The sequence below is a fragment of the Neolamprologus brichardi genome, chromosome 23 (assembly GCF_056152115.1).
Source record: "Neolamprologus brichardi isolate AB-2024 chromosome 23, ASM5615211v1, whole genome shotgun sequence".
Classification (NCBI taxonomy): domain Eukaryota; kingdom Metazoa; phylum Chordata; class Actinopteri; order Cichliformes; family Cichlidae; genus Neolamprologus; species Neolamprologus brichardi.
Window position 1 is genome coordinate 8,463,667 of NC_142125.1, and position 23,614 is coordinate 8,487,280.

At 41.2% G+C, this 23,614-nt stretch overlaps 2 protein-coding genes across 3 annotated transcripts; both read right to left on the reverse strand.

The window, feature by feature from the left end:
• Positions 1-953: 953 nt before the first annotated feature.
• pdgfra (platelet-derived growth factor receptor, alpha polypeptide) lies at positions 954-17,995 on the reverse strand. Of its 2 annotated transcripts, none has more exons than XM_006790194.2 (29): positions 17,980-17,995; positions 14,797-14,872; positions 14,442-14,717; positions 13,837-14,109; positions 13,366-13,484; positions 12,369-12,528; positions 11,763-11,955; positions 11,332-11,447; positions 10,951-11,250; positions 10,603-10,869; positions 10,332-10,456; positions 10,067-10,235; positions 9,766-9,955; positions 9,494-9,609; positions 9,270-9,396; positions 8,975-9,171; positions 8,328-8,422; positions 7,889-8,021; positions 7,479-7,583; positions 6,982-7,092; positions 6,379-6,532; positions 5,585-5,745; positions 5,162-5,277; positions 4,511-4,633; positions 4,309-4,420; positions 4,125-4,224; positions 3,854-3,959; positions 2,879-3,111; positions 954-2,795 (listed from the first exon to the last, which is right to left on the reverse strand). In XM_006790194.2, the coding sequence occupies exons 2-29, from the start codon at positions 14,852-14,854 to the stop codon at positions 2,648-2,650; spliced, it is 4,383 nt and encodes a 1,460-aa protein (XP_006790257.2). In that variant the 5' UTR covers positions 14,855-14,872; positions 17,980-17,995; the 3' UTR covers positions 954-2,647. The 2 variants fall into 2 exon arrangements, with proteins under 2 accessions (XP_006790257.2, XP_006790256.2); XM_006790193.3 differs by lacking the exon at positions 17,980-17,995 and adding an exon at positions 17,302-17,504.
• A 3,583-nt stretch (positions 17,996-21,578) lies between these two features.
• Positions 21,579-23,106, reverse strand: gsx2 (GS homeobox 2). The gene is made up of 2 exons (XM_006790197.3): positions 22,615-23,106; positions 21,579-22,379 (listed from the first exon to the last, which is right to left on the reverse strand). Exons 1-2 carry the CDS (start codon positions 22,988-22,990, stop codon positions 22,039-22,041), a joined length of 717 nt encoding a protein of 238 aa, XP_006790260.2. The 5' UTR covers positions 22,991-23,106; the 3' UTR covers positions 21,579-22,038.
• Between the last annotated feature and the right edge of the window lie 508 nt (positions 23,107-23,614).

Here is a 23,614-nt window from a genome sequence, read left to right on the forward strand (position 1 = left end):
ACAATGATAAACTAGAACAGCACCATGTATGACCTTATACTTTATACTTTTTACGTTTAGTTGGCAATTTCACAAGGTGATTCATGAGGAGATATCTTCGCCCCCCTGTGGCAGTGTCTTAGATTGCACAGTATATTGACACTGTTTGGTGTTATGTTATCTTATTAACCTCTTTTTGGCACATAAAATATGAGTGATGTGAAGTGATACAACTAAGTAATTTGCTGAAACACTATGCTATTATGCTAGTTATTTCACATTAATAGATATTTGAAGTTCCACTTTATATTTAGATTAACATCATATTAAAGGTATATAAATACAGTTTGTTCTGTTGTAACAATAAGTGTCCACCTCTTTGTCACACTGTTGCTTGCATGAAAGCAATGACCAGTTGGGGTCACTTGAGATAAATTAGAATTTACATTTTGAATCAATGCTTTTGAAAATAAGATTTTGTAACAAAAGATGAAAAATAACTTATCTTTGTCTCACATTAAACTGCTGACCACGCAGTGACATTTTTTATGCAGAAATTGTCTTTCATGTGTACTTTAATACTTTTACTCAGTAAAATCTGTGTATAGTACTTCAAGGAGAGGATCAGGGTATTTCTTCCATTGTTGGTTATTTGTGTATATTTGTTTGTGTGCGTATGATGACACTGATTTAGGCAAAAGGCAATTCTGTTCCTTTTGCAAGTTATATTGGTTTATTAGAATATTGCAGTCAGATGTAGGGAATCAATGCCATTTATATAATTATTCTAATTATTTTTCTTTCGCTGCATCTTCATGGCATGTTATATCTCTGTAAGCACATTTTTTAAATTGTAATCACTTTATTTTTCTTTATTCTGCATTGAAAAATGCCTCAGAAATAATTTTCTATTCCTATATATTTTTTGTTTGGGTGTGCAATGCTTAAAAATCACAAAGAGCAATAGAACATGATTTTTTTTTTTACATTATAAATCATTTATTGAAATATAAATCATCTGAATGTACATGATGTAAAATAATGAAGCACAGTATTGAATCATCATACTGGGTGTGATTACCTTTACTTACAGGTAGGGTACTGACAACAACACATCACTCAACCGCACCACAAACATTCACATCCATACAGCCTGCCATAAGCATCTAAGACCAAAAGTAGACGAGAGCTAATTTGTCAGCAACATCAAACGACAACAGTAAGACAAAAAGACAGGAAAGTGCAACAACCGTGCGTAGTTTATGTCACAGTCAAAGAGAAGGAGGCAGTGGCACAGCTGGTTCAGCAGCAGGAAGATACAGAGGGTTATAAAGAGTCTACAGATAATTGATGTATGACATCATATAAAAATGAATCTGTAGTTTATCTACTGTCTTCTTATAACTAGAACCTGCTAATAGACGTCAGGACAACAGATAAAATATGAGGTTAGAGGATGTAACCTTCTGGTAAAGCACTATATACTTTTTATTGGCCATGCTGACATATTTACTGATACAAATGTCTTTTGATCTCTATTATTTTATGATTCCCATATTTGCATGAGAAAACTAATATTTTTGACTGTCTACTGTGATGTTTTAATGTTTCTCTGACTGAAGAAGGGAGAATTATCTCCTTTTTTGTAATGGATTTTACAAAATTATTGTCTTCAATCGGGTGAATAAGGGTGGGCAAGTTGAATATGTGTTTATAAAATATTTGAGTGCTATCCCAATAATTCTTTCTTATATAACAACTCTGAAGCTATTTACATTACAATCACACTTCGTTAGACAAAGCCTATATGACAGATACGACTGGGGACTTTATCTGAGAACAAATGTTTGAATTTGTATTTCTGCAAAAAGCGCAGCGCCAAGAAGCAACTCAGAAGCTCATTTCTACGAACCATACAAACCGCTGTGGTCAAAATCTACTCGGTATTCACAAACTAAACATGTTTATATATTGATAAAGTAAAAAAATAAATTTGAATTACTGTATGTACTTAACCACTGAATACATTAAATGGTTATATACAAAAAAAATGCACATAGTCCAAATTTTGTGCTTTGAAATCCAAGTATTGCTACTGATTGTACCAGCATCAGGTGCTTCTCTTGCAGCAGGCGAGTATGGAGTGTGTTTACCTGCCAAAGTTGTTGCTAGTGTTGGAATCATATAGTTTAAATAGTGCACTATAGTGGTTTTATAGATACCATATGAATGACGTCCCGCGGTGTTCAATCAAAGTTCTGACTAACATGTTTAATTTGTCCCTTGTTGCTTATATTGCTGTTAAAAGAATGCCCGATAGAATAAAGCTCTGCAAAGTACAAAGACAAATTTGATCTTTTTATCTAGATGTCTCCAACACACAGGCTCTGAGTCTTCTGAGTTCTTTAAGGTAACCTTCTGCTCACTCTCATCTCCAGCCCACGGGGATGGGGGGCAATGTCCGAGGGGTAGCGATGTCACCACAGAGTCATCCAGATACTGAAGTGGTTTTGTTCTGTCCTCTCTCTCTGATGGGGTGACTGATAGGAGGGATGGCGGGGCTAGAGGGTTGACAGAACAGTCTTTGGTTCATTTACAGGTCTTTCTCTAGATTCCCATATCCTCACACCCTGTCTTTTCTGCCAATGCTATATAGGCTGAGCAGTTGTCACAGAAAGCTGTCTTCCACCAGGTCACTACAGTCTAGACACATCTCATCCAGCAGCGTGATGTCCTCCAGAGTCTCACCTTCACGCTTAGCAAAGGTGGAACTGCTGGAGCCTGTCTCAATGGCGCTCTCTTCAGATGTTTGAGAGCTACAGGGGGCATAAATAACACACACGTTAGTCTCGTTTAAAGTGTAACACTGTGAACTGTAGCAAAAGTCACTGACTTTTACCTGTGTCTGTTCCTCTTTCCATATTCTTCGTCAGATATAGGGTCCAGGTCAGGAAGGGGAATGATGTAGCCACTGTCAGAGCTCAACCGCTGTTCATCAAAGCCACTTTCTCTGTCCTTCAGCTTCCCCTGGTTTTTGTAGGCAATCCCAATGTAGTCCTCATTTTCCATGCATACCCGAGTAACCGCAGGGTGGTCGCTCTTCAGGAACTCGTGGTTTACTCTTTCGTATTGCTGAATCAAAAACAACATGGGCCCATTAGAACTAGATACCAATACATGGTGGAAACAAAAGATATAACTTTTTCCTGTTTGCACAAAAGCAATGATGATTCAATTCACAGAACAACCATAGCACTATGGAGCCACAGGACTGGAGAAGTGCGGTATGTTGTGTGTAATCACTAGCTAGCGATCTAAACTGAAAATTACATATCTGATGCTAGCGTGAGGTGCTAAAACAGGAGCTGGTTCGTGTTCTGCCACCAGCCATTTACACTGTGGGGAAGGGAGAGGTAAGGCCGGTTTGATGTGCCATGTGTAGTGGGGTCATTAAGACTGGGTGGTGGAGGCAAGAACTGGGACTGTGTCATTAGGCCAGACGCTCTGACATCCAGCTGCTGCATTTGAACTCTAATCACTTATAGGTTTGTGTGCTTGCATGTGTGTGTGTGTGTGTGTGGTTTTTTTTTTGGTGTTTTTTGTTTTTTTAAGAAAAAGCGAGAGAGCTTAAAAAAAAAAATTCCAAATGCAGAGAGAGTGGAAAGGGCTTTAAATACACAGCTTGCATTTTAAACACATGCTTGGTAAATGATACCTAAAAAGCCAATAAACAGCCAGAAAATGAAAAAAATAAAAGGGCAACAGAATGCACAGGTCCAACCATGAGGTCAAGAATGAGCAGAGGTAAATCTTGAAAGCAGGTGTTAAGTTTCCACAGAGCTCTGAGGCTGTAAGAGGTCACAAGGAGACTCACCCTCTTGTAGCTGGAGGGTAACAACGAAGCTACTGTTTCACTCAGACCCAGGAAAGATGGCCTCTTCTCTGGCTCACTGTTCCAGCACTTCATCATCATCTCATACCTGAAAAAGCAACAAACATGTGATCTGATGCAATCGTCGAGAACATACAAGCTGTCTTGCACTTTGCAAGTTTATCTTGACAGATTCGAGATGCTGTGTATCACAGCGCAGAAATGAACACCCCAACAAAGCAACTGTATAACCATTACGTGAACCCCTACATACACATCATGAGGTGCATGCTCTGGTTTTGACATCCTGTATCCACTCTTGATCTTGTTGTAGAAACTCGAATCCACCACCATCCCTGGGTACGGGGTGCCACCTTTGCACAGAGACATTTTCACGTGAGTTTCTCGACCAATATTTGGATTTGCTTTTCTTTTAACAGAGGTTTGCTGGGACTCACCTAGGGAGAATATCTCCCAGAGGAGGATGCCGTAAGACCACACGTCGCTCAGAGTGGTGTACAAGTTATCAAAAATACTCTCTGGTGCCATCCACTTCACCGGGAGAAAAGTCTGTTTTCCGGCAGAAACAAAATCTTCAGTTACTGTTGAATCTGTTATTTTTAAACTACAGTATAATTTGTCCGGAAAAGAAACACTTACGCTCCCTTTGGATACATAGTTGTTGTCATGCATGATGTCTCTAGCCAATCCAAAGTCACAGATCTTCACTATCTTGCCCTGAGAGAGAAGGACATTCCTGGCTGCAAGGTCTCGATGTACACACTGTTGAAAGAAAGTAAGGAAACCTGATTAGCACTTCATTGAACGACATAGCTGTTCTCAGTTCTCTCTTAAACTCATATTCTCTTTGAGCTCAAACCAGTACACTCTGCTCCCATAGCTACTCTCTCAAGCACATTTTTAATGCAGTTTCATAAGGCTTTATAAAGCATACTCTTTGTGTATACATGCCAGCTGGAGGGATGTCTGTGACCACTGGATATTTAGGGATAATAACTATGAAGCTGAATGAAAAACTTCTGGCTGCAGTGTGTCCCTGTCTGGTAATTCTAGCTCTGGCTGTGCTGCTACTATATTCGGTTCCTGGCCTCTCGCTGGAGTGGGCTCAGCAGCCTTCACGGGACTGCTTATCACACAACCACTGATTTCCTTAGTTCGCCCCTTTGGCCAGTATGGCTGTCTTCATATAGGTCAAAGCACAAAACCTACAACTTGCGATTAGTGCAGAGGGAAGCAGGGGAATGCAAGGTTGTAGATCTGTGCGTGAAAAAACATTTCTTTTAAACTTACATTTTTGGAGGCAAGAAACTCCATGCCTTTGGCCACCTGGTAGGTAAAGCTGAGCAGGTCAGTGGTGGTGAGGCCTTCATTTACGTCGTCTGACAGCATGATTTCCATTTCGCCTTCTGGTTTAGAAAACACACACAAACACACCCTGAAGCGTTATGCGAGTATATGTTCAACGTGTATTGCAAATATAGCACTGCCTGCGCAAACCTGGCTTTTACTAATGGCAGGGAGAAATGAGGCATTATTATGCATGTGCTGCAATTATCCTCTCCATGTAATTGCAGGGTTTTACCAGTCCTAAAATTCTGACAGGGTGTACCCCCTGGCTAAAACACTGACTCAAACATAGCACCAAGGCCAAACAAGTCCACATCAATAACTCTGAGGGCAGAGCAAGAAGCAGGACAGGAAGACGGTGCGTACCACTCGAGTCTTTCTGCGAGGGTGGATGGTCATAGTTAGACCGCTGGATGTCTGAGTACTTGGAGGCATTGCTCATCTCCAGCATGGGCACATACTGAGTGCTGTCAGCCTGCTTCATATCCATGTAGTCCCCTTTGCTTTCAAATGACAGGATCACATAACTGGGAGCAAAGACAAGAAAGGAACGTTGTTAGTGATGGCAACCTATAGCAAAAATACATTCTACAAATTATGTGCATGTCAGTTTATATGTGTGTGTGTGTGTGTGTGTGTGTGTCCTTAAAATCCTCTCACTCCCCTAGGCTGAGGTTAGAGGAAGATGTGGTTGAGGATAACATGGTAGCCAGGATTAAATTGTGTTATGGTCATTTTGAGGTGTGGTCACTGTGAGTCATCCATCAACACAGATGAGCCTCAAAAGAGAGCGAGAGACGGCTGCTATTTTACCATGAGGATTTGGGTGGACACAATTAACAGGTACCTCCATAGTAACGCAATTAAATTGAAAGCGGAGACCACTTCAGACTGTGATCTGATTAGGCAAAGATGCCAGACAACCTCCTCAACCATGGAGAAACTGGTGATAGAGTTACTGATTGGGGGCGAGATGGACAATGTGAGTGCACGTGTTGTAAACGGTTGCTTGGGCTTGTAAAGACTTGAGGATGTTTGGTCTTTTTGCAAAGTACCTTTTGATAACTGTCTGCATGGAAACAAAAATATCATTCCACAAATGAAAATACATTATTTGCGACATATGTACAGATGTGAGAAATATCTTCTATATGTTGTACCTCCTGCTGCTTTCATCTGCAGGGTTGATTCCAAAGATATCCAGCTCCTTCTTGTTCTTCTCGGGGTTCAGACTGAGGAAGTTCTCCCTGTTCTTGTGCAGATAGTTAACCAGGTCCCCATAGAAGCAGTACTCAGTGATAATGTAGATAGGGCCTGGGAACAGCACAGAAGATGAAGTCGTGCATTGGCGTCAGTCTGCAGGCTAATCTTATCAGAGGCTCATAAAAGGCTAAAAGCACAGTCAAGAGGGCAAGCCTCCACTTTCCCATAAAAAGCCTATTAAAATACCACACCCAGCAAGAGCTGAGGAAGGCTGTCAATCTTTTTGGGCTGTTACGATTGTAAATGTCTGCTGTTCCCAAATCTAAAAGAGTGTTTGTGTGAGTGCGTGCATGCAAATGTGGGTGTTATTGTTTGTGTGTCTTTGTAAAGTGGTGACTAAATTACATAGGAGAGGCAACAGTGGTTATGATAAACAGTCATTATACTACCTTACATGTCTGCTTATGAAAGTGTGTGTGTTTATGTGTGTGTGTGCATGTGTCTCTATGTGTGTTTGTGTTTATATGTCTTTATGTCCTTGGTTCGTGTGGGTTATTTACCTGACTTGGTGCATGCTCCCAGGAGGTTAACAATGTTGAGATGGGGTCCAAGATGAGTCATGATCTTGAGTTCAGACATCAGGGCCTGTTTCTCACTGGAGCGTGCTGTGGCTGAAAGACGGTACAGCAAGCATGACTATCACACACTTAGTCAAACCAACAACAAGCCACTCAGTCCCATATCTAAAGACCTTTATCATAAGATATGGGACTAAAGACAAAAATATTTCTCTGTAGTGTCCTGTCTTCACTATAGTGAAAACTATATTTTTCTTGTCTTTACAGCTTTCACTTTACCACCCCCTTGAGTTCCTTCAACAAATAAAATGAGCTGTCAGCTGTTTTCTCAGTAAAAAAAAAAAAAAAATATATATATATATATATATATATATATATATATATATATATTTTTTTTTTTTTTTTTTTTTTTTTTTCAAGGCTTATTTTATTTACCACTGAATTGGCAGCAATTATGACATGGCAACTGTTAAACTCACGTTTCAGCATTTTCACTGCCACCTTCATGACAGGTTGGGAGCGGCTGAGCCCATAGGCGGTGCCCTCTACCACCTTCCCAAAGGCTCCAGAGCCCAAGATACGACCTGTGAAAGACGTGACAACAGGGGATCAGTTTCCTTGTAATAAAAACAAAAGAAACTGCTCAGGCATACAAACACATCCATACACTTTGCATGCTTCTGCTCTCTCATCTGTGACTCTTTCCAGTGATTGACTGTCCCCTTGATCACTGACTCAAAACAAATCCCAGGCAGAAAAACCTCAAGCTGAATTAGTTTATCGCACCCTAACTTCAAAGAAAGAGTGAGCCATCCTGGCTGGAACATCCCAGCAGGGAGGCCACAGAGCCTCTATAGAGTTAGCATATAAGAAATGACTGTCAGCTCACCAAGCACAAGTCTGTCACGGGGAAACTCCCATCTGGAGTCATAGGGAAGCTGCATTGGATCCACATAGATGTACTCATGACCGTCTGGGCTCACAGATTCTATGACCCTCCAGCGGATTTCATATCGTGGTTTCTGGGAGACAAAGAACACATAAAAGATGGTTAATTAACCTTTGCAAATTTACTTTTGTTCTAACAGAATTGGGGTCTTTGTTTTGCAGATCCACCCACAAATTAAATTTCCTTTATTGTCTTGAAAGGAAATTTTAAGTTCAGGAGCTGATTATGCAATATCCAAATATCTAAAAGACTAACAGTGTCCAGTTGAAAGCTCAGAGTAAAATCTGCAGTTCATTATGTATGCTGAAAAAAGAGAAATGGATGAACTGGTGAGCAGGTGAGAAGTGGGGATAAAATGCAAAAATGATCACAACAATACCTGTTTCCAGATAACAACCAAGACAATGAGTGAGATGATGACAATGACCAGGAGCACCAGCACAGCAGCAGCTACAGTCAGCTCAGGGTGAGGGCCTGTTCAAGAGGAAATCCAGCAGTCACACATGTTAAATGGATCACGCATTAATCACGTGGATGCAGCATGTCTACTGAAATTCTTGCAGTGAAATGTGCTTTATTTATTGCATAAGAAATATGAAAACCACAGGGTGCGCAGAGAGTTAAGCCAAAAATTCATGTTGAGAAAACAACACAGAAGTGGGGGGGATGGGGTGGAGATGAGGAGCTGTTGCAGGGAGATGGGGGTGAAATTGTAAAGCTCATTTGAAAGGACCAAATGGCCTAGTGATTCCTGGAGTCCCAAAATTAGCTGTCAGAAGAAGAGCCCCTTCCTGATGACCCACCATCAGTTGTGCCACTAAAAAGTCATCAGCTGACAGCTGCTACAACACTGGCAGAGCTAAGCTAGCCCTAAACAGTCTTTACAGAGCACATCACACCCCGAGCGTCAAAAATTAAAGGAAATTTGGAGGATAAAAGGTGGAAAAAACAACATAATTTCAAAGCTAGGTTAAAAAAAGGAGGTTATTGAAGAGGATGCAGTGAAATATGTTTGTGTGCTCTCACCATTGGACACCAGTTTGACCTCCCTGCTGACAACAGCCATTTCGTTCCTGGCCAGGCAGCGCACTGCCATTGTGCTTTCCAGATGACCAAACAGGACCTGGCTCTCCAGGTTATTGTCTTCATCAATGTGTGAGTCCAATGTGATCTCAGTGGAGTTGGCAGGGATGGGCGCCCACGAAGACGAATCATTAGCGCAACTGGATGGTAACAGCAGTAAAAAGACTATGTAAAGCATGTGTGTATATAGAGAGGTCCAGGAACAAATGAATGTTTTCTCAAAGAAGACTGCACGTACTGTTTGATATTCTTGCAGACAAACCACTCCACCGTGGGTGTCGGCTGCCCTCTGGTAATGCAAACCACAGACTGGCCTTGAGGTGAGCCATGGTGAACGTCCATCAGATCAACAATGACTGCAGGCACTGTAACACAGTCAGTGTAAGCATGAGAAAAAAAACAGACTTTAACTGAGCCTAAAAGGTTGTCAAAACAGTATTCATGGGAATTGATTTCTCTGACCTTTGATTTCAAGGATTAAACTGATATCACGACTTTGGTTTCCGTTCTCCACCCGCATGGTGTAGTTCCCGCTGTCCTCCTCCTTGGCTCGGATCAGGGTGAGAACACTCATGTAGCTGTAAAGAACAACACAACCAGAAGTTCCAATAAGCACCCAGTAGTGACAGCCCACAGTCGCATCAACTCTAACTAATTAAAAGGTAAACTAGCTAATGCATGAGAATTTTACTTTGAGGTTGTCATTAGCTCTGCTGCCATTAGTGGCGTTTCACCTGGTTTCATTGATCTGCCGAAGGCTGGTGGAGATCTCTGCAGTCACATAGCTGAGTGGGTAGCCATCTTTAAACCAGCTGACATGAACACTTGGGAAGGAGTTGACAACAGCCCTGAACTCACAGACTTTATCCAGCGCTGCAGATTCGTATTCTCTGAACTCCGGCTTGATGGACAAGAACTCACTTGCTGTGAGACATGAAGAGAGTCCAAAAGATAATCAGTAATATATCATTGTAAAAAGAAAGACCTCAGAAATAGTATACATGATATTCACTCTGGATAAGGGAGGTTTTATACCATAAACTTGAATTGCTAGTTGTTTCGTCTGGCCCCTGTTACTCAGTATGTCAGTGATGGAGCAAGAGTAGATGCCGCTGTCTTTGGTTGAAGCTTGTGGGATGGTCAGGGTATAAAAGATCTCCTGAGTTCTTTTATTTTCTCGCACTGTTTTTGTACCACGATTTGCCTGCCAAACAAGAAAGGAACATCAGAGATGCTCAGCTACAAGCAATTTTAAAACAACATTAAATACAGTTGGAGTCAAAATGACGTGTGCATTCACCAGTTTGCCAGGATACTTCCAGTGATCTTCCAGAATCTCAGATCCCCGAGCCAGACAGGTGACAGTTATTGTGTCGCCCACCAGCAGAGCGGTCTTTTTTGCTGTCAACTCAACATCCAGCTCATCTGTGATACAACATTTTATCGAGTTAAAATGATGGTGTAGAGGCAAATCTTGATCAAAGAAGTTCAAGCTGAAAGCTTAGAATTAACATGTAGGATGCTAAACTTGTGTCTTTGTCTTACATATTCACAAACACAAGAAAACACACCTGTCCAGCCATGGACGATGTATTCCTCGCTGTAGAATTCGTGTCCATTTATGACGGCCTTGCAGACATAGGTTCCAGCAATGAATATCCCCAAAGCGCCCCTCTTGCTGTCATAAATACTAGGCACAGGCTGCTGGGTGTCACTGTTAATCAGAGTCACGTTAGCATTTGGATCGGACACTCGACACTGGATCTCCATCTCATCGTATCCAGACAGGACGTGGTTGCCAAAAGGTATCAGTGATTCCAGAAAGGGGACATCGGGGTCTGTGTAGGAATAAAACAAGATTATCACACCAGAAAATAAAATCAAACACACAAAACACACAAGCTCAGTTTACTCCATACCTGGAACATAAATGTAGATTCTGCTAAATTCTGCTGTATCCTCAGTGATAGTTCTACTATAAAAGCACGTATAGTAGCCAGTGTGGCTTGCGGTGGCACTATCCACTGTGATGGTGCTGAAATACAAGCCGTTGGGGTCCTCCTGCGTTTGCTCCGATAAATTGATTGGCGTCTCCCAGCCCAGTTTTTCCTGTCCATGACAGGTCAAGGTGAAAGGGGTGTGGAGAGTAACTACCATCTCGTCCAGCTCTGGCAGCAGCACAGGGACTGAAGATGATGGGATCATTCCTGCAGTGGGAGCTGAAAGAAGACACATACAGTGGGTCATAAATCTTCTATAGGTCCTAAATACTCTATGGTCTGTCAGTCTGTCTTTCTTACCTTTCACGTGCAGGTTAAAGGAGAACTGAGCAGTATGAGAGCCACTTTGAGCAATTATGGTATAATTTCCATTGTCTTTTTCCAGAGGGTGTCTGAATTTCAAAGTGCTCATATACCTGGGTAAGAAAATGATAAATATCTATAAATTTTAAATAAGTTTCCCACATGTGTAAAGTGAGCATTATGGTGACAGCAGCTCATCCATCTTAGCATGTTGACAGAAAACACCCAATCTAGCTCTGCACTTTTACGCTAAAATCACATTTACATCTCATTGTCATACATGTCTTTTTTTTTTTAAAAATGTTACTAGTTTTGCCGCTACTTGTGGGAGATGTTATGTTGGACAACCACCATAAGACCTTCAAACTAAATGTCAATGTTAAATTTTCCTGCATAAAAATCTAATAACAAAAAATATTTTTCCTCACCGATTTCCTCCCTGGTGGCTAGTCGTAGTAAAGAGGTAGTAGTTCACTTGTAAGTCTTTGCCATCTTTCATCCATGTCACTTTGGGGGCTGGGTATGCGTCAATAATGATAGTAAACTCTGTCTCCTCAAAACTGTGGACAAATTCTGTGGATAAAATGCCACTGTGGTCCATGGCCACAAAGGAATTCTCCTCTGCAAAAGGAAAAAGCAGAAGACTGCAGGTTAAAATGGGTTAAAGTGAGTGAGGAAAGTTAACAGTGGTGCGAGTCAAGGACTGGGAAGAAGGCACATTGACAGGGAGGCTGAAGGTGAAATGAAGACCTGACGCACATCTGTTGAACCCATCCTATAAAACACAGTAGCTGATGCTGAAAGCAGCAGTGATGTTTTATGGTTGGATAGCAGAAAATGACTTCCACACACTGCTGAAAGCACTTTGTGTACATATGGGAAAATACAAATTTGACCTGAATGATGATGAGAATGTTAAATATATATGATATAACTGATTTTAAGTCGGCCGTTTACGCAGTTATTCACATTATTACAGCTCTGCTGGAAACTCATTGGTGGTATCTAGGAAAGGTTTCTGGGGGATGACTCACCAAAGACCGTCACAGCCATCTTTTTGACTCTGACCTCACCGCGTTTGTCTGTAACAGAGCACTCATAAGTGCCGCTGTCCTCTGAGGCGGCTCGTGGGATACTGAGGATGTAGACGACCCGCTCAGGAAAAGTTTCCTTCATCAAAACTGCATCCTTAGCCTATAGACACAAAAGAACAGTGTGAGATCACCAGAGAAAAAAAAAATATTAGCAATATGATATCTGAATGTTGTAATTCACAGAGTTTTCCCTTTTGCAGATACAACATCTGCATATCAGAATCTGTACGTCTGGTGCTGAAGGCTAATGGTTAAAACACTTGCTAGGCCACAGGAGATAAATTAGGATCACAGAGGCTTTTAAAGAGCCTGTAATTGCAGCTGAGACCAAAACCAGGAGTCATAAGTCCTGTGTTCCTACCCTGACCATCTCTGGAAAAGGGCTTAAGGGAATCCCATGCAAAATGTGCACATAGATTAAGTATCTGAATATAAACAAACTTAAGTTACAAATGCAACTTGCTCTGACCCTTCAACGTAACACTTTAAAAGCATTAAATGTTTAGCTGGTTTACAGGAGCAGATAACATCTGTCCGACATGTTTCAAGGTCAGTGGGGTCAAAGATTTACTATGGTTTCTCTTGCCCTTCTTTTAAACTGCTTCTTTCCCTCAAGATAGCTGTGGCAGTTAACTCTATGCAAAAGTGGTGTGTTTGGCTTAGATCCTCACAATAAAGAACCAACCTTCAGTTGCTGCTTTCCTAACACATAATTTGTAACCACTAAAGGCTGTCCTCTGAGCTATATTCCACTTGCCACTGCTAGCTTTGGGTCCAAAACCATTATTTTCTTATTTAAGGCTCAGTACTGCTTGCTTGGAAATGACATTGGGTAGAAGGACACACTGCAAGATGAAGTGGATGAGTGGCTGAAGCTGTATAGGAGACTAAATTTAATTAAAATGGGAAAACACAGAGGGAAATGACTGCATCTTGCCTGTTTTTTAGGATGGAGCCACTGCTGTTGAAAGTCCAGGCCAGAAGGAACGATGCATGTGATGTTGAAAGGCTGTCCCGCTCGCAACGTCTCTTCACTGGCTATTATCTCCATAGGGTCTAAAGGGGGACCAGCGGAGAGCATTTATCAGCAACACAATCTCTCACATCACGTGTGGCAGCCTGATTACCATGACTTGATTTATCGCAGAGTGGTGGTTATACACCAACACACACAAACACACAGAGAGTGCAAACATGCATGTGAAGTCATCCCACTTCTGTAATAATGACATAATGTCATGCAGTGAGATCACCCTGTAGCCTTCTCTTCATAAACAGGAGTGTTTCCAGCTGTTCAGTTATTCTTTTTTTTTATCTTTATCCTGCCATTTACCATGTCTATAGCTCCTATTTCTTTTTTAGTAAAAAGAGAGTATATCATACTACAACTACACTTGTCTTGACTTACCATTAGACATTACAGTGTAAATAGAACTTCGGAATATCTGGCCATTCACAGTGGTTTCACACTGGTACTGCCCAGGAGATAGGTTGTTTGAGAAGAAGCCTTCTTTGCTGTTGTATAAGGCATGCATAGCCTCTCCACTGGGGACTTTTCTCAGGATGACATAGGAGTCCCAGTGAGACACACGACATGGGATGTTGAATCCATAATTGTCCATATTGTCCATGGAGACAACCAGGTCTGTGGGTAACTCAGGGACAAATGGAACATGTGGATCTAGGTACAAAAAGAGGATTTTTATCATTTGCTTCATGACTTTGTTTTGTTTTTTTGTTTTGTTTTTTGCTAATGCTCTGTTAGAGTCAACCTAATATTCTTTAAATGTCTCTAAAGCTGCATTAACAAATTCACTCTGTTGGCCTATTTCAGCTTTATTTGATAGATTCGGTGAGGAAACGACAGGAAAGCGGGGTCAGAGAGAGAAAGGGGAAGACATGCGGTAAAGGGGCACGGGTGGGACTTAAACCCGTGGCGGTCGCCCTCAGCCTATGGCATGTGGGCGCCCGCTAAACGCAAAAAACAGCATAGCATATGACCAATATATTCACCTGGGACAAAAACATAAATTTCTGCTTCAGCATCTTCCAGTTCTTCATCCGGGTCTTCATATTTGCACGTGTAATAACCCGTGTTTTCTACAGTTGCGTTGTCTATGAAGAGTGTTGAAGTGTAATACCCCGGATAAACCAGGACGTTTTTCGGCAGCGGTTCCTCCCAAACCACGTTTCTTTTACCGGTGCAGCTTATATTGAAGATGGAATTGCGCTGTAGGACAAACTCCTCCTGGTTAGACAAGATGGTTGGTGGAGGCAGTCCAGAGGTAACTAAGAGACAGTTTGGTAAACATCAGAGAAACAGCTGGGAAACTATCAAAAGGATTTACCTGCAGACTGTTTTACTTACCTGAAACCAAAACCACCAAACTGCCTCCAAAGAGGACAAACGTCTTCAGCCAATCCATGACTATGGATGCTTTGACCTGTAAAGACAAACGGTTATTTACTAAAGACGAGGACACTTTATCCGATCTTACATGATTTATCCGATTTGAAAGCATTAATGTTTAAAAAATGGATCAGTGGAGTTTTCACTTTTGAATTTTGACTTCTACTTCCTTTAAGCCCGACTTTAAGTAATTATATCGACCCCATGCGTGCACATTTCTGGTGCCACACATTGCTTTAGTGCTGAAACTGTACACATGTGAAATTTATTGCAGATATGCATCCATTATTTTATTAAGAGGAGAATTACTATTCGCAAATTGTGACTCGCATTTCTGCCGTTAACCCTTTGACCTGAACCATGAAATAACTGCCAGAAATCTTTAATTTTTTGATAACGGAGTGTTTGTTAGACAAAATATATAAAAATATATCAAATTTTAATCTGATTATATATGATATTTAATTTGTATCACATTTGCTACACAAGCCATATTTTTGCAATTTAGTCATTAAAAAGTTGTCATGCAATTCATATCATTTTTGAGGGTAAAAAAAAAGTCACGCTGATGATGTAGAAGTCTCAAAAACTCACAAAAACACATGTATCAAATATGATACGCTGGGCTTTAAAGGGTTAATAACAACGAGGTACTTTGAATAGGAGCCAGTGGTGGCTGCTCACAATCGATAGAGGGCGACACAGTCCGCCTTATAAGTGCATCGGAGCTAATCCCCCCCACCCTTTGCTTACTCGCTCTCCTAAAGCTTATCTTTTCGTTCTATAAATGCACATTTTAGTTTTTGCATGGAATGTAAGCACAAATTGGTTGCACATTGTTCTGTTTCTCCCCTTTTTGCTACAATTCTAAATGTACCTACAAAAACACTGTTATCAACTGGATAATCAGGTCTGATACCTTCTTAAATTTAGCCCATTACTCCGAACAATTCTTTACAAAGATCGTGTTATGTCTGGCTTTTTCAGGTAGCTCTGCAACTATGATCCCCATATTCTTTGAAGCTGATGGGCGATCAGGGATTTTTTTTTTTTTTTTTTTTTTTTTGTAAATCAGGGGGAACGTAATTTGAGTGGCTCACTCAAAGAAAACTCTGCTAAAGATTAAGCTCCCCTTCAATTAACCAATTAACTCTCTTTAAGTACTTTTCTTTCTTTTTATATCTCAAAATAGGTTTTACATGTGATGGGGAGGTCTAGATTCCATTTTCTGTAACTTCCCTGGTCCCAGACAATACAGCTGCTGGTCCCTTTGCTGTTTCCTGTGGCTGCCCGCTCTGGCTCAGTCGAAAAGAGCTAAATTATCCATGGGTAACCTGGGTTTGTTTAGCTCTATAATTAGCGCGCCCAGTGTGCACAAAAGTACATATTCGCGTGGGAATCAGTTGACAAAATGCCTAATGCCTTTGGCATGTTTGTGCACTCGCGTTGTCTCAAACAATTTCGAGAGGGGATTTTTCAATTGCACTGGCTTGGCAAGAATTCTGTAGCCACTGCGCGTAAATCTGACTGAGCCTAAAGTGGCAGTAAGACTTCGTGCACGTCTCGATCCACTTTTATTTCCTCTGCTCTCCCAACAGGAGACTCAACAAATGCGCCACAGAGCAAACGCATCCTCCGCTGGGTTTGGACACAGTTGAGCAACAGCTGATATTGGCTTATCTCAACTTTCACTGGGTCGGTTATGTACCATAATTTTCCATAAAAAATTAAGAAACTGTCGAATACAGTTAAAATGTTTTAAATTCTTGTGAGTATTCACTCTTGAAATTCTGACCACAAGCGGTATTCCTCTGTTAAACCCGTTGGTGACATGTCCCTAAAAGTTCTTCCTTTCTTCTTTTTCTCCTCTTGGATCAGTTCAGCCTCCACTCGAAATCTCCAGTCAGCCTTATTGAAGTGCAACCAGCACAGATTTTCCATTTTAATTCCTCACATTCCTGGGACAGACTAGAAAACAATGTGATGTACAATTTCCAATGTGTTTCTCATTAAATGCCAAGCAGCATCCCACAATGGAGCCTTCAGTCTTCGAATTGACACCTCCAGCTGTGAGCCTAAAACCGAGCGCTTTTATCCAGCAGAGTCAGCATGATCTCTCCGCTTGGCGTCCAGGGGTGAGACCATATGGTGCAAGGGGGAGAGGAAATCAAACCCCAAAATCCTTTTGGATTGTTTAATGCAAAGCCTGCATACAAATTGCAGGGTCGAAGGGCTCCTTGCGATCCATATTAAGTGAATGCAACTTTTAGATCAGCTTTTCTATTAATATGATACGAAATGATATGGTGCATTAATTGGCTAAACTAATTAGGAATACAATTAAACTCAATCTAACCTTACAGAACAGTAATCTACTGTAGATTCCCCACTCTTTAATTATATCAAAACGAGACAACTTTTCAAAAGACTAAGAAAAATAGTTTCAATCGACCCCTTAATTACCTTATACTAATCCCTGCTTTATATTCCTTTCGTGTAAGTATATCCACAATGAATTGGTCACTCCAAATGCCGCAGCATAAAGGGTCCTTTGCAGCGGTTATAATCCTCAGAGGTCCTGCTCTGTGAGAGCATATGTGCCACCCTCTGTCCGCATCCACGACTGCCTTCACTACTGCGCTCCAGCTACATCGACCTGTAACTGATTCGATGTTACAGTCCACCCTCCTCCCACCGAAAAAAAGTAATCATCTGTCTCAAAGTAAATAACTCCCAGGAAATGACCCCCACCCCCCTCCCTTTCTCTTCTTTCGAGCTCCGAGACCCTTTTCAAAGTAAGAGTCGTACGTGTATACCCGCTGAAATCTGGGCACAAAATGGCATTTTCACTGGACTTTAGTCGGATACGAAAACTTCTGAAAGTAAAACTCTTCATGAGCTATTTTTGGGGAACCTATGTTGTATGTGATGATGTTTAGCTTTGATGGATATGGTATTTTGTGACTAATTGTATTACTGATTCATGTTAAGAAGGGTTTTCCTCAAATTAAAACTTACTTATCTATGTTTTCTTGCAGGATCCCCGTAGCCTACAGTGAACACAGTTCTCAGTCAGAAACCGCGAACTGCGGCTCTCGGAACGCATAGAGGGCGCTCCAACACCACCATATCACCACCTACCTTTTCGTCTTTGCTTCTTCTCTCTCTCTCTCCCTCTCTCCCTGACTCAAAGGACAGAGCCTTCTCGATGAGGGACACACACACACACACACACACACACACACACACACACACACACACACACTGGCACACGTCAGTCAGCTGTTTACCGAGTGCTCATCCAAGGCTATTATTTTTTCACCGTATCTCCCTTCACCCCGGGCCTCTCCTGGTGGGCTCACAAAGAAGAATGGGTCCCTATGAATCACCTATCTTTTGGCAAAGCAGAGGGGTATCAGACCGTTGTCTTTGCATGGAGCAGGGCCTCGGGGCCGATGTTTCACACCCCACCCCTCCCACCCCCCACCCCAACTCCATACGGCCCCTTGGCGCAATTACTTCCACATGTTAGGGAAAAGAACTGTGTCCTTGTTCTCCAAACAAAGGATCTCAACTTCGGAAGGCAGAGCTTAGCTTAGACCTGTTTTTGCCTCGTTTTGGGGGGATAAAACTGCTCAGTTTCAACAGTTCTAACATAAACGTAAAACATTACAGGTAAACTGAAAAAAGTTTTACTTCCTTATTTCTTCGTGTGAATAAGTTCAGCACAAAATCAAGCAAATACCAGGCTTCGCTAATAGATTTCTTAAGAAAAAAATAATCACAACAAATTACAAGCACAGCAAACGCCTAAATATTCCAGATATAGGCCTACACTGCATATAACTCCAGAGTTCCTGCGTGGTGACTGTCTTGCCACCAACTATCCACCAGGGGGCTTTGACAAAAACAAAATATAGCGGTATTAATTATATGTTAACAGCAACGTTCAGTTGCTACATAACAAATAAACACATACAAATAAATAATATATGTAAATAAATAAAAGACTGAGAAACTAAAATCGTTACACCCTCCATTTGATGTGTGTTTAAACATCCCTTTTATGCAAAAAACAGCTTCTTGCCAGAGCAAACTCAATGCACCACTGAGTTTAGCAAACATCGATATACAACATAACATTTCGTATCCTAGACATGATAAGTACTTAAATGGAGTACTTAAACTACTGGATGGACGATGGCCTTTGGAGGGCGGTCCTTGCGGGAGCTGTCCAGCGTGCTGAACTGAGCAATTACTAGTGTTGTCCGTAACCTATTCAACACCCTCTTTTTTTATAGCTCTAACCTCTCTATAAGGTCAGGCATTAAATTGATTTTTATAGATCATAGAAAACGAAAACAGTGCATGAAACACAACACACTAAACATTCACCAGAATCCCGCATTATATTACGATGTATATATATAAACAATTCCAAAAACCTCCAAACAGTGTAAACAAGGAAAAATGGGATTCATTTTGGATCAGCAATACAATTGTCAACAATATATGTAGTTAAGTTCATTTAAGCCGATATTAATACAAATTTATGAGGTCTCCATAGCTCTCCATGTGTGAATGTACCTGACCCCGTTTATTCAAAGATGGATGCAACCACTTGACTTTTTGAAAGGTCAACGTAATAATTAATTATCACATCCTTGTCTTGCACACACACACACACACACCTACACACACACACACACACACACACACCTACACACAGAGAGAGAGAGAGAGAGAGAGAAAGAGAGAGAGAGAAAGAGAGAGAGAGAGAAAGAAATTGGCCACCATATAAATGTATTAGTTAATTACTATACTCCAAAAAAGTAACCTAGTATCATAATTTCAGATCCATGTGCTTAAGTGTAAAAACGTTCAGGTGTTTAACGTGAGATCAAAGCGTGTGTCCCAGAGGAAACCCGTTGATATGTGATTTAAATGAATAGAATAGATATATGTGCGGACGGTGAATGCTACACTGCTGATAAATAAATTAAGTGGACCTCTCTTGGAGGAAAAAAAACAGACAACACCCCCCTCGGGTACTTCAGCTTCTTCCAGCCCATCTCTCCGCATGAGACAGCAGCTGCACCAGGCTCAAAAGCGCTCTTATTAATTGTCTTTTGTCATGCGTAATTGCTGTATTTTCAATGGTGGCCGATGCAGGACGACTTTGGAGGGCCCTCGTTTTTCTGTGCATTGGTTGGTATAGTCCCTTTACTGCAGAATTTATGCTCCACAGTCTCAGCCCGGCATTATTTCAAATGTCTGTGTAACCTCCGTGTGATCGGAAAAGTTCGTCATTGTGACAGTTATAGAAGAGATAGCCGTTCGACCTGGAAAAAGGAGCTTCAGCCCATCATTATATAGACCTTACAGTTTGAGGTCACGTCCCGTGGGACTGAAAAGGGGGAGAGTCTTTGTCGAAACTGTGGTTTATTCCATTGTTAATAGCTTTAAATGCTGCACTGGTCTTTCACACCTGCAAGGGAACTCTAATTCGATTAATAGGAACTTCAATATATATTCATTAGATGGCTTTCCCCCAATAATATATGATCACCAGCGGGATGTGAATGGGGACCATTTATTCCTACTCTGAATGGGCCTGCGTGGGACCAAAACTTCACCTGCTTCCCCTCTCAATTAGGAATGTATCCCAAACTCTGACAGAAACGAGTTAAATTAGGCGTCAGCTAATTTCCAGTGGCCCCTCCTACGTAATCCCTCCTCAGAGCCTTTCCATTTGAGCGTGCCCCCTTTAATTCACCATAAGTTGAAAGGTTCAAATAGTGCCTAATGAAACAGTGACTAAATCGTTCTCTGTCGCTCGGAGGAACCCTGTAGCTGTCTCTCAAAGCTCTCTCAGCACACAGCCGTCGGGGGTCCTGGGCTAAATGCGAGTCCCAAGGCAGGACAATCTAACCTGTCAAAGCCTTTGCCCACTTCTATATATACTTGTTCTGTGGTCTCAAGCAATAGCAGCATAATCAACCAACGTGGGACCGAAAACGCAATTAAACTCGCTTTGGACAACCAAAATCTTTTCAAAAGCGAACATTAATGGACTATTGGCTGCTCCCCGGGGGCGTTATCGGGTACCCTTTTGTGGTCACATCTAAGGAGAAATTACACTTTCATAAAGCTCACTTCATCCATTTTGAATTAGATAGCTAGATCTTGTAAATTGAGCTGCTTCATAATGTTCTTAAATAAAATACGCACAGTGGACATTGAGGTGTAACAGAATAAGACCACTGGTTAGGAATGACAGCTTAATAATGATAGCTGTCGTGACAGAAACACCTTAATTCGGTAAAATGCTAAAAGATAACTGAACTCACGGTTTAATGAGCCAGAGGCTAGGAAAGTACAATGTCTTTGTAATACAATAAAACAACTTTATCTTTTTTAAGGTGGAATTTTTAAAAAAAATATTTAATTGTGTTTAAATTAAATTATATAAGGGGGGCCTTTTTCATGAGATTATAACGAATGTACGTTTGAAACCTTGTAATATTTCACTTATAATACTGAATATTTACATATTTTTAATGGAAAAGTGAAAGAAAATCATCCCTGCGAGCAGTTTTTAAATCAACTCGACTCTCAAAGACGCAAAAATTAGTTTTTCCACTTTGTATTCATTATCAGTGTTAGAAATATTAGAGATTCGGGTGAGCATGTGCATAATCAATCATAGTAAGTCAATAATGACAAAATATTAGGTCAACTCGTCATGTTTATTTCAATAAATACAGATATACAAAGTTTACAAATTGTTACATACAGGTTTCTGGTTTACACGTCAGACCTTTACTATTTCTTGGGGTTTTCTGTGCTACACGTCACTGACTGTAAAAGTATTTCCGGCAATAACTGAAATCATTTACTGGGGATAATTAACAAGGTAGTGTAGGTGAGAACCTCAGGGGGATCCACATAACATCAGTCACATAGTTGGTCATGTTCCCAAATATTTCACGAACACCTATCCACACTGGTTTTTAAACATTAAACATTTGTTTTGAGCATTATAAAGAACATGGAGCGAAGAACAATTAATATTTGCAGAACTTCTTCTCAGGCTTCATGCAGCAGATATTTGGCTCAGGGGCTGGGTGATGCCGTGATCCATAAATGCAGCAGGGCAGAGGATGCGCCAGCAGTGGAACTTGTTGAGCCGAGTTGCTCTCAGATGGGTGACACCTCTTTCTCTTCAGAGGCTGAGGCCGGAGATAGAGACTCCTCGTCTTCTGACCTTGAATAGTCTGTGTGGCCGGTTGTGCATTTGCAACCACTGTGCGCGCTCCTTTGGGTGGCTTTACCCTCCTTCTTGTGCTTCACTCTGCGGTTCTGAAACCAGATTTTCACCTGTTTCTCTGACAGGTTTAAATATGTAGCGATTTCGATTCTCCTGAGTCTAGAAAGATACATGTTCGTGGAAAACTCCCTTTCAAGTTCCAGGAGTTGCGTACTTGTAAAAGCCGTGCGCATCCTCTTGCCATTCTGTATGTGGTTACTCTCGGAGGCACCTGTTAGAGGAAACAAACATTTTTTGAGTCATGTTTTAGTTCTGTACTTCCTCTGTGAATGAGCGCTCAATCCAAGACAGGCGAAATATCGCGCGTAAATCGTCGTGCGTAAAAACAAAGTGCATACCATTGATCTTACTGCTACAAAGTACAACACGAGTTCTAAAAAGTACACAAATATGTGCCGGACAGTAGCTCTAGTCATGAGCCGAGACAGTAGAAAACACGTGCTTACCAATAGAGAGACAATGGTATCTCCTGGGATCTGTGACGCTGAAGGTGGGCGTGCAGACAGGTGTGTGTCCAGGGTGAGCGAGTGCAGGAGACTGCTGATGTGCTATTCTCTGACAATACTGTGGCTCTGCTCCTGGAAACTGACTCTTCAGCATGGGAATGCCGCTGCGGGAAGAGTGGATGTGGGATGTGACGCACAGTGGACAAACACAGAAAGTCCCATTTTTCCTGGAGGGGCACACGGGAGCGGTGACAGTCATTACGCTCGGAGAGTGCATGCTGATTGGAATAAGGAAGTCTTGTCCTGGATGCTCAGTTGGTCCAGGTCGCACCGTATCCTTGATTATTAAAGAATCAACATAAAATGACCTCGACATGGCTGCGTCGCTGATAAGTGATCACTCGGTGAGCAGGATGATTGCTGCTTCTCATCTGAGCCCCTCGGGATTTCCAAAGGTGCTTATGTTTGATGGTCCAACAAAAGAGAGCCCGAGGAGGGTTGGCCCTGCAGCGTCACCCACGTGCGCACCCGGCTCTTGGGGTTTATGCTGTCAGTGACCTAGACCACGTGATGTCTTATATGGGCCTCCAATCACAGCTTCAAGATTTGCTTTTTTTATGCCGAATTTACAAAAGTCTTGACTGGTAACATAACATAATCAGGAATTTTTATTTATTTATTTATTATTTTCAGAACTGTGTAGAAAGTTCTTTTCAGCATATTCACGCTGACTGAAGTATTACTTTGTAATACATTTGAAACAAAACCTTATACACATTATATATATATATATATATATATATATATATATATATATATATATATATATATATATATATATATATAAAGAGAGAGAGAGAGAGAGAGAGAGAGAGAGATAGCGAACGTGCTGGTGAGATTTGAAAATTCAAACTTGTCACTACTGAACAGTTGTTTGGAAACAGCTTCAACTATATAAATAGATTGAGATTGTTTAGTATCCATAACACTTCAAATTTCT

What these genes read in the sequence shown, in the direction of transcription:
- gsx2 (XM_006790197.3), bottom strand. Translation starts at nt 22,990, where the DNA reads ATGTCGAGGTCATTTTATGTTGATTCTTTAATAATCAAGGATACGGTG. An exon ending in ATACCATTGTCTCTCTATTG is followed by an intron (nt 22,380 to 22,614) that starts GTAAGCACGTGT and finishes TTCCTCTAACAG; the next exon opens with GTGCCTCCGAGAGTAACCAC.
- pdgfra (XM_006790194.2), bottom strand. Translation starts at nt 14,854, where the DNA reads ATGGATTGGCTGAAGACGTTTGTCCTCTTTGGAGGCAGTTTGGTGGTT. An exon ending in CTTTAACCTGCACGTGAAAG is followed by an intron (nt 11,251 to 11,331) that starts GTAAGAAAGACA and finishes GTCTTCTTTCAG; the next exon opens with CTCCCACTGCAGGAATGATC. An exon ending in AATCTACATTTATGTTCCAG is followed by an intron (nt 10,870 to 10,950) that starts GTATGGAGTAAA and finishes ATTCCTACACAG; the next exon opens with ACCCCGATGTCCCCTTTCTG.